This window comes from Borostomias antarcticus, assembly GCF_949987555.1.
Source record: "Borostomias antarcticus genome assembly, contig: scaffold_94, whole genome shotgun sequence".
Lineage (NCBI taxonomy): Eukaryota > Metazoa > Chordata > Actinopteri > Stomiiformes > Stomiidae > Borostomias > Borostomias antarcticus.
In genome coordinates this window covers 111786-122500 of record NW_028176445.1, presented here as the reverse complement: position 1 = coordinate 122500, position 10715 = coordinate 111786, and the positions used below count along the sequence as shown (strand labels likewise).

Genomic DNA, 10715 nt, shown 5'->3' with positions numbered 1-10715 from the left:
TCCTTCTCTATCTGTCATTCTCTCTACTCCCTCTCTCGGGCGCTCTCTGGTCTCCCGCTGCCAGATCCTGACGTTGTGGTATCGCTCCTTGACACATGACGAATGTCAGATGTTCTCAACCAGCAGCCAAATTCATAGCTCCATCCTCCTCCTCCTCCTCCTCCTCCTCCTCCTCCTCCACAGCAGTGTACTCAGGAGGTCTATAATTCAACCTGTACTGTATGTAAATCTAAACCTCTCTCTTCATCTCTCATCCAACTTTGCCGCCAGGCAACAACGCGTTCAAGTCACCCGAGGACTTCAAGGTGTCCCTGCCCCTGCGCACCAACTACCTGTACGGGCGCATCAAGAAGACCCTGCCGGAGATGTACGCCTTCACTGCCTGCATGTGGCTCAAGTCCAGCGCCAGCCCGGGCATCGGGACCCCGTTTTCATACGGCGTACCGGGACAGGCCAATGAAATCGTGCTGATCGAGTGGGGGAACAACCCCATAGAGCTGCTGGTCAACGATAAGGTGAGAGCAGGAAGTGTCCGATTCTCCGCTCTACGGACATAGATCCAGTCTGCCAAGCGTCCACCCAGCCGGGTGTAGCTGGAGAGTAGTCTCGCGTAGCCAGACCTATCTCCACACTTCGTTTACACTATGCCAGCGCTGGAGAAAGGTCTGACTTTACCATTCGGACATAGGGGGGGAAAAGCGCTGTATTTCTTTAAACCAATCACAATCGTCTTGGGCGGAGCGGTTGCTACTGTAGGTTGTTGTTTCACGTAGTCTGGATTGAATCTGATTGGGCTGGGAAAATCTTCAGTCAGCACTGATTGGGCAGCAATAAACGAATGACAAGGCTTATCCCCCAAAACCTACATCTGGTGAGTCAGGACAGATGGAGAGGACACTTCAGAACTCACAACAATGTCTCCTCTCCATCTAATCCACCCATGGCCATGCGATAAATGTTGGTGCGTGTGAATGAATTGGCGAGCCATTTGTTGACACCTTGATGAACTGAACGTTTCATCGTCTCGAGCAGCAGGTCGTCCACCATGGCTGCTGGTCCACGCGCCCGGGAGATAGACCTTCACTGATTTGGGAACGTCTCTGTTCCCGTCTGATTCTGCGACTGCGAGGTCAAGACAGCTCAGTCTCATTAGCGTTCCTTTCTGGATCGAGAGGATTCATAGCTCGAGCTCGGAAAAAGCTCGAGATAAATATTTAATCGGCGGGTCTGCCCTCAAAGGAATAAAAACATGACATGGATAGTCAAGTGCTGGTTCTGTTGGGTGTTGTTGTTGTTGTTGTTGATGATGTTGCTGTTGGTTTATCAAAGGGTTGGAGTTGGGATGGGCTGAAGGTACTAAAGACCCTTTTCTCGTTTGGTAGCTTAGGCTACATATTTTGGTTTACAGGTATGTTGGATATCTGGTTTATTGACAGAGGCCGTTTTTCCCACAACTTATTTACCTTCAGCATGCATTATACATGTGTGTGTGTCAGAGAGAGGAGAAGAGGGGGGAGAGAGCGAGAGAGACAGATGAGGAAGGATGTCATGGAGCTGCAGACAGTAAAAGAAATAGGGCGGGGGATCGGGAGAGAGAGGGATGGTAGCTAGTTGTACATTAACAGTGAGCGATGGGGGTGGAGAGAGAGGGAGAGAGAGGGAGTAGGGCTTTGAGAATGTGGGAGAGAGGGAAAGCGAGAGAGAATACTGAATATGATTACTGTATAGCACATCGGTGCTGAATGTTCTCAGTGGTAATGGGGTCCTCTGGGAGACTAGATCATCTAGTCTATCGAGAGGTAGCGCTCCCCTTTTTTGCACTTCCACTTTCAAAAATGAATGAAATAATACTGCATCGACTGAGTACATTCAGATTCAGTGACTACGGCGTCTTAAGCTGTTAGAATCAACAGTTTATAAAAGGTCTACACATGAGCACCATGTCCTTTTGGCAACGACATAACTGTAATCCGGGGGAAAAGATTTTCAAAGCTGGCCCCAAATTCAGATTAGAAGACAAAGAGTAAATCTAGATGGATTAACTCGCTCTTGTTTTGTTTTGATAACAAGATTTGGTTTGCCTTGTGGATAGTCGAATCAACATCAGGGTACTTCTACAAATCAATATCTTCACTGCAGCTTCCCATATCTTTGATAGTCATGTAAGGGATAATCAGCGAGTAGGTGTGTGTTAATTAAGCAATAAACCATGTGAGGCTGTGTGTTATAGTGATTTTATAACAGCTAATTATAATTATAGTTATAACAGTTGTTAGGCGCGAAGCAGAGTGCCTACAGCTATTAAAATAAACACACAGCAATATAAAATATTAACATTTATTCAAAACGAAGCATCATTCCCTCAATTCCGCCGAGCAAAATAGTTCCCCTAACAAAAGGGTTGCCAAGCAGCAACAACAACTACAATGCATTAGATCAAATGGGAGGCGCATTAATACTGAAAATTGAATGATATGCGGTCCCAGGTGTGTGTTACAAAGTATTTTAACAGGGCTTCCAGCCAATCAGAATCAAGAACCAGAACTAACCGTTGTATAAATGAAGTCTCCGACGTAACTTCAGGCGAGGCACGAACGTCACGGCCAGGGTAATCGGCAGAGGTTAATCAGTCACACCCCGTCTGACGCTAACCACCAGCTGACTGTCTGCTGTCATAGCATTGGTTCAGCTCGCTAGAGCGCATGTATTTAAGCTGTCAAAACATGTCATTGTTCGCGCTTGCCATTACTGCTGGTTGTGCATTTGCATGCTTGCTGCTTCCGCGTTCTCTGCTCTGCGTCCGCTTTGCCATTACTGCTGATCGCTCGTATCTGCGCGCTCGTGCTTCCGCGTCTCTGCTCTCGCGTTCCGTGCTCATGTTTGTGTTTTGGTGCGTTTGCTACATGCTGCTCGCTGCTTCCGCGTTCTCGGCGCTTGCGTTCCGTGCTCATGTCTGTGTTGGTGCGTTTTTTGCTGCCTGGTGGAGCATAGGTCCTCCACAAGGTGCTCCTGCCATATACCACAAGTAATTTACATTACATTACAGTCATTTAGCAGACACTTTCATCCAAAGCGCCTTACAATGCGCATTCAACGTAGGTAGTCAAGATAACTATTAGTCACCAGAATTCATACGTGCATCTCCTTTGTAAACAAACGTCTAAGAGCTAAACCAGTGCTAAAGTAATAGTGCTAGAATGACTAAATACAAATACAATAGGTGCTAAGAGGAAGGGTCAGGGTAGTGCTCCTTGAAAAGGTCAGTTGTCAGCCTGCGGCAAAAGATAGGCAGCGACTCTGCTGTCCTGACATCAGTGGGCAGTTCGTTCCAACACTGTGGGGCCAAGACAGAGAAGAGCCATAACCGGGTCGATCGGCCACTGGGGCCTCGAAGGCAACCAGTCGCCTCGAGGCAGCAGAGGGAAGTGGTCAGGCGGGGATGTAGGGCTTGACCATGGCCTGGAGGTAGAAAGGAACTTTTCCTTTCACTGCTGTAAGCTACAGTAGCACCTCACATCTTAAACTGGATGCAAGCTGTTATAGGGAGCCAGACGGAGACGGGAAGTTGTGTGGGAGAATTTGGGCAGCCCTTCCCCGGGAGGAACAGTAGCTCATATATACCTGTAAAGATGTTCTCTACCTTTAAAAGTATTCCATGACACTTAAATGGTGACCTTTTCTTCTGGGATAGGCGTTTTTTTGGCTGCACCTCTTCTCTGAGCTGGCGGAGCACTGTGTTCTATTCTGAGCCTGCAGCATAAATAAGACATCAATCAATCAATCAAAGCTTTATTTGTATAGCGCATTTCATACCCAGAGGCAACACAATGCGCTTTACAGAGAACAAGGGAGGTGGGCATACGACCCACTCTCTACATATTCCAGAGGGAAGCAAAAAAACAGTGTTAGTAGCACATAGAGCCATACAGACCACACAGATATTGAAACAGGCAACCTGGGGCAAGCTCCTGGAATATATTTCATGATTCACATGATGACTGCATACATCAGGGTACTGTGTGTGCATTTTCGATATGGGACTACCTAGTATGGAACTAGGAGCTACCTCATGTCAACCTCATGTTGACAGAAGCTTAGAGACTTTATTGGAAAGAGGTAATGGGTTCCGCTGGTGGAAGTGCCCCCTGTGGTTGGCTTTATTCTTTAACGCAAGGCCTTTGCGATGATAGTAGCCATCCTCCGGCACAGGGTGTTACATTGGTATAGTCTGGCTGGCGGCTGGTGCTTCCATGAAGAGCTAATGAGAGCTGTACTCCTGCGCTCCCCTGCGCCCTACTCTCCGTGGAGCATGATGTCACTGCAAGGTCTGGGTAAAGTGATGATGTAGTTCAGTTTTTCAACCAGGGGATGTTGCCTTTAGCCTTGTGAGACCATCACGTTGTTACTCGCAAATCATTCTGGATGCTCTCAATAGAGACAATTGTGAGCCCGATCGGAAAACAATCTCGCCAGTCAGCGTTGCTTCTGTGGAATTTGAAATACAAACAGCTATGCTGGGCATGCTTATGACAGCGAGGGGCGGTTGAAGTTAGCGCGTAATAGTCTGTTTTTTTCAGATGGTTCATCCAATCACCTGCCAAGTAGTTTTGAAAGTGCCTTCACTTTGTTAGACTGTTTCCAACGGAGAGTTTCCATTTTGCAATGCATACCAGTGTTTCCTGTGGAACTGATCTCTTGGTGTGGTGGTGTGTGAAAAAAAGAGTCCGATTTCAAAACCAAAGCGGGAGATCGGAGACCGCCCTTCTTCCTCCATTGTTCCTCTCTCCTGTCCCCTTCCTTCTCCTCTCTCCTCTCTTGCGCTCCTCTCAACAACCTCTCTCTCTTCTCTCTCACCTGTGCCTCCACTCTGTGCCTGTGCCACAGTCCTGTCCGCTCCTACCACAATCCCTGCCTCTGCCTAAAAAAACAATTAACTGAATAGTAGGCCTATAAAGATCGCCTAACTTCTCATAAGGCTGGTAAAGTCATAGAGCTTAAAATGTAATTAATTACATGTAACTGGACGGGATCACTTAATAAATCATATGGTTTATAGACATATTTTAATCAGATGTATTGTAGGTTACCATTATAACAGCAGCTGTAGATTTTGTTAAAAAGGTAAGCTAGTCTATAAACATGCCTTAATAATGCTTTTTCTGTTATTTTGATTGGCACTTTTTAGGTGGCTGGAGGAACATTAACGCAAGCTAGTGTTAGTTCAGCCAGCCAAAAAGACATTGCGCCTGACTCGCAGAACCTGAAGCTGAAGTTGCAGAACCTACTCGCGCTTGTGGTTTATGTCTCCTTGACAACGCTCGCTTGAAGGGCTGACCGACTGACAGCAGCGCGTAGCTCTAATGGAGCAGCTCCGCTTCGGCTCAAACTGTATTTTCAGATAACGTTACGTAACGTTAGCAACACAAGGCCAATTTATCATATTCATTTTTTACTTGTCTGATCAGACAACTGCATGAGGCATTCCTCTTCCCCAAACAGAGTTTACTGGTCCCTGGGAAGCGGGCAAAACTGTTAGCCTACAGGTAGCTTGCCTTGTTCCTGAATCCCCCTGATGTGAATCATGGCTAGCTGGAAATAACCTAGCCTACCTGACTAGTCTCATCATTCTCCTCTCCCTTCCTCTTCAATAACCTAGCCTACCTGACTGGTTTCATCATTCTCCTCTCCCTTCCTCTTCAATAACCTAGCCTACCTGACTGGTTTCATCATTCTCCTCTCCCTTCCTCTTCAATAACCTAGCCTACCTGACTGGTCTCATCATTCTCCTCTCTCTTCCTCTTCAATAACCTAGCCTACCTGACTGGTCTCATCATTCTCCTCTCTCTTCCTCTTCAATAACCTAGCCTACCTGACTGGTCTCATCATTCTCCTCTCCCTTCCTCTTCAATAACCTAGCCTACCTGACTGGTCTCATCATTCTCCTCTCCCTTCCTCTTCAATAACCTAGCCTACCTGACTGGTCTCATCATTCTCCTCTCCCTTCCTCTTCAATAACCTAGCCTACCTGACTGGTCTCATCATTCTCCTCTCCCTTCCTCTTCAATAACCTAGCCTACCTGACTGGTCTCATCATTCTCCTCTCCCTTCCTCTTCAATAACCTAGCCTACCTGACTGGTCTCATCATTCTCCTCTCTCTTCCTCTTCAATAACCTAGCCTACCTGACTGGTCTCATCATTCTCCTCTCTCTTCCTCTTCAATAACCTAGCCTACCTGACTGGTCTCATCATTCTCCTCTCTCTTCCTCTTCAATAACCTAGCCTACCTGACTAGTCTCATCATTCTCCTCTCCCTTCCTCTTCAAAAATTGTCATATGTCCATCTGGAAAATTGTATTGATATATTAGGTTATAGATATCAGCTAGTTGTCATCAGGGAATTATAAAACCAAAGGCTTTACCAACGTGCTTGAGATGGGCAGGAGCTGTCGGCACGTCTAAATGTAGCTATAACGGCACTTATATTACTAACATAAATATAAGTATTTTCGCTTGCATGGCATTTTTAGGAGCAGATCTATAGGTGCCAGCACCAGTGTTTGGCTCAATTCAAACACTGGTTAACACTATGGTAATATTTGAGCGTCAATAGCCTAGCTATCTTTCATTGTTACCTCATGCCGCTCACTGAAGAAAACATCCCTTCACGCGCCGAGTCTTCCGATCACCTCAGAAAGGAGCATGGAGCGGCACAGAGCGCGCGGCCTATAGGCTCTTTATAGAGTCTTATTGAAAATAAATAGTCCTAATGTGGGCGCGACAGTGGTTTTGAAAGTGCATTTAGGCAGATATAATTAGAAAGTTTAGGATGATTAATTTAAGACATTTATATATATAGCCTAATTTTTTGTATTATTGTTTTTTGTATCAAATGTTTGGTGTGGCGGCAAGGATCTTGCCATGGCGGTGCGCCACGGCAAAACCTTACCAGCAGAAACGCTGTGTTGCCTTAGAATCCGTCCTAAAATGTTCCCCGGCGTCAGTATTGTCCTACTTTCAGTGAGGCCATTCAGCACGATGCAGTTGTCTGTCGAGCACGGCGCCCTCTCATATCATGTAGCCGTCGTTTCTCCTACGCCACGAGGGTCATGACCTGCCGTTGACGTGTAATTAATCCCGCCCCGTTAAAGGGCGCAGTCTGTCTGTTTGTAAACCACTCCTGTTCTGAACCTGCTTGTTGAATATGACCCTACTTGCCCCCCCCACCCAGGTGGCCCAGTTGCCCATATCGGTGAGCGACGGACGTTGGCACCACATCTGCATCACGTGGACGACCAGGGACGGCTTCTGGGAGGCGTACCAGGACGGAGAACGCTTGGGAACCGGGGAGAACCTGGCCCCCTGGCACCCAATTAAACCTGGCGGAGTCATCATACTGGGCCAGGAACAGGTGAGCGAAGGGGAGTGTGTGTGTGTGCGCGCATGTGCGTGTTTGTGTGTTTGTGTGTGCGTCCACGTCGTATAAACTTGTGTGTGTTCTCCCCGGTGAAGGAGACGCGAGGGTGGGGTAGCAGGGGAGATGAGACAACAAAGCTCTTCTCACGCTATCATCATTTACAGAATGACGTCACATTCTGTCTTCAGAGAGCGGCAACAGTGTTCCCATAGGAGCCGCATTACTGTCTCACTCCAGCTGTATCGCCATGGTAGCCCCACCAATGGCTATGGAGATGTAGTATGGATAATCCCCATGGCGACCCATTAATGTAACACACATGTCCTGCTGGGCCTGTTGTCGTGATGTGGATATACTGTGGACACATGTTAGGCGTAGGCTACTAGTGCAGGCTGGGTGAAAGCATTAGAGCTTTAAAGATACCTTCCTTCAAGGCAAATGTTTTTCTGCGATACAGTACCAACACAGTATTGCTCTTTCTGAGTCCAAGATTATCCATGATACACAGTGCAATATTGCTGAAATGTTACAGAGGAATATTGCCGCTTCTAGCAACAGGATGAGACAAGACTGGTCGATCAGTTCTGGCAACAACAACAACAAAAAAAAAGATGTTTACTGTATGTTTAGTAAATCGGTTAAATTTGCCTGCTGGTTAGCTAGCTAGCTGTAAGTCATCAATAAACAATGTTACAATTACTACAATATTTCCAACAACACAAGCGAGTTAGCTGTAGATACTGGGTATTGCTACAGAGGACCTATAGTTTGGCCAGTTCTAGATTTACACATAGCATTTGTTTTGGAAACAGTATCTTAACGTTCTGGGGACCTCTTTGACTAAAGCAGTTGGAAATACTAGTGCTAGCAGTAACCTTGACACTAGCCAAAATCCAAGTAAACATTGTTGGATCAATGCCCCTGTGTTTGGAGGCTGCCCATCCGGCTGCTCTGATATCATATTTATCCTAGTCTCGCAAGGCCAGTCCTTTCTCCACACTACGTTTACGCTGTGCCAGCGCTGGAGAAAGGCCTGGCTGCACTCATTACCATTCGGAGATAGGAGGAAAAGCACTGTATTTCTTTAAACCAATCACAATCGTCTTCAGCACCGCGGCACTTAGGTGGTTTTTGTTTCACGTAGTCTGGATTTAATCAGATTGGGCAGACAACATATTCTGTCGCCACTGACCAGCAGGTAATAAATGAATGACAAAACTACACCTACATCCGCTGAGTCAGACTATATTTATCCAAATAAGAAAACTGTCAAGGCTACCGTTACTCTAAAATTGACCCATGGGTCATGGCTTACAATGCATGTACTGTTGTAGGTATATTGAAACACTCAGGTGTCAAGGCAAGTCATTGTCTTCAAGTGATAGTTTGTTTGTTTGATATTGAATCCCATCGCTCCATCTCCCTCACCCCATACAGGACATTGTGGGTGGGCGTTTCGACGCCACGCAGGCCTTTGTGGGCGAGCTGAGCCAGTTCAACATATGGGACCGGGTCCTGCGGCCTGCAGACATCATAGGCATGGCCAACTGCTCCTCCTACATGCCTGGCAACGTGGTGCCGTGGATGGATGCCAACGTGGAGGTGCTTGGGGGCGCCACCAAGGCCGCCCTGGAGATATGCGAGGACCGCGTCTTTGATTCGTAAAGGGATTTTTCGCCAGCTGCCACTGCCACCATGATTCTGGGTTCTAAACACTTAGACGTTCCATTGTTCTCTGTGCTGCTTTAAAAAAAAGAAGAAGAAACTCAGAAGAAAAAGGGTGTTTGCGCACGCATGTGCACAGCGCGCAGACTGGCTATTCTCCGTCTGTAGGCTACACTCGCGGCTCACATTCTCTACGCTACGATCGGCTTCCATCATATTCTAAGTCATCTTCTATATCCTCAAAATCTGATAAAGATTCAGCCATATTGCACACAATATTCCAGGCACCAACAAGCCGATCGTAGCGTAGAGAATGTGAGCCGCGAGTGTAGCCTACAGACGGAGAATAGCCAGTCTGCACGCTGTGCACATGCGTGCTCGAGCAAGTGGGAAAGCTGTATTTCGTTTCTAAAGATCATATTACAGAGGCATGTGAAAACCACAACAAGCCCTCACTCTATGAAAGCACAACTAGCGATTCATAAAAATAGATTGATGAAAACAACCGTTTTCGCGGCAGAAAATACATTTTTTAGAAGCTGCATTCTCGGTGCCCTGTCCGCCGCCATTACATGGATATACTTGGCTCACGCTGGATTTTAAATTTCTTCTACAGGCCTCCGAATTACAACAAAGTTATATCGGTGAGTCAAACGTCTTATAATATGCCGTAAATAAGGTCCAGGTTGTCGAAAAAGAGCCTTCTCTTTTAATACCTCTCACAACCCCCGCCCCTCCTCCGAACCACTGCCATCCCTAGCTGCTTTGGTCTGGGCAGGGCTGGATTGAGCTGTCCTTGGCCCACAGGTTGAGGAATTGGACCCGTCAGGCATGACCTTAAAGAAAGATCAAGAATCCTTAATCTGTGTGGTAGATATATCAACACGCAAAGATGAACAGGATGAGGATCGGTTAGCGTCAAGTGAACTGAAAAGATGTTTTGGCATTTAGCTACGCCTGGCTGATGCTTCTCTGTGTCATGTATAATGCAAGATATTGTGAAACTAAGCCAAGCTGATGCCATAATGTCAACATTTGAATGTTGTTTTACAGTTGATCTGTGGTCTGTGGATGGGCATTGAGGCAGAAAAACACCTGTTTTTCTATGTGCATAAAAACAAATTGTGAATGAATTCTACGCTTCTGCTTGTTAACTTTAACTTCATGCTGATCATCAATATTGTGCTGTAGATTGATATGTCAACTTTGCTTCAATGCTGGTCACATTTGATTTTCAATATTGTAACAACAATAGCAGAGTCCCTGTCAATAGCACAATGCCCGTCATGAAGCCCATGAAAAGCAGCAGGCTCATATATTTTTAACTGTTGGAAATCCTTGAATATATACAAAGAACTCCTGGACACAGGCCATGGGCAAAATCAGTGGCGAATGGTCGGGTGCTGTACTGCACTGGACATCAGTGGAATGTTGTAAAGGGGTGAACATTCAACGTTACAATGGCATTAGTCGTGAACATGTTGTGGTCGCTCCATATTTGAATGTCCTATTTGTTATATAAATGTAATTGAAGATTAATTTCCTGTAGTAACAACTGAAGAGTGTGTATTTGCTTGTGTGCTCATGATTTTTGTTGAACAAAGCATTATATTTTAAAGCAAAACGTTATTGAGA

The 10715-nt window shown here is 46.2% G+C and overlaps 1 protein-coding gene across 1 annotated transcript in view; it reads left to right on the top strand.

Annotated features, from left to right (window-relative positions):
- The window catches only part of nptx2a (neuronal pentraxin 2a), a gene marked incomplete at both ends in the record, with an annotated part of 13990 nt that extends 4910 nt beyond the window's left edge, over positions 1 to 9080 (top strand). The window contains 3 exons of the mRNA XM_084462481.1: positions 271 to 515; positions 7230 to 7409; positions 8853 to 9080. Coding sequence (XP_084318607.1) covers positions 271 to 515; positions 7230 to 7409; positions 8853 to 9080 — 653 coding nt within the window. The remainder of the gene's footprint in view (positions 1 to 270; positions 516 to 7229; positions 7410 to 8852) is intronic.
- Between the last annotated feature and the right edge of the window lie 1635 nt (positions 9081 to 10715).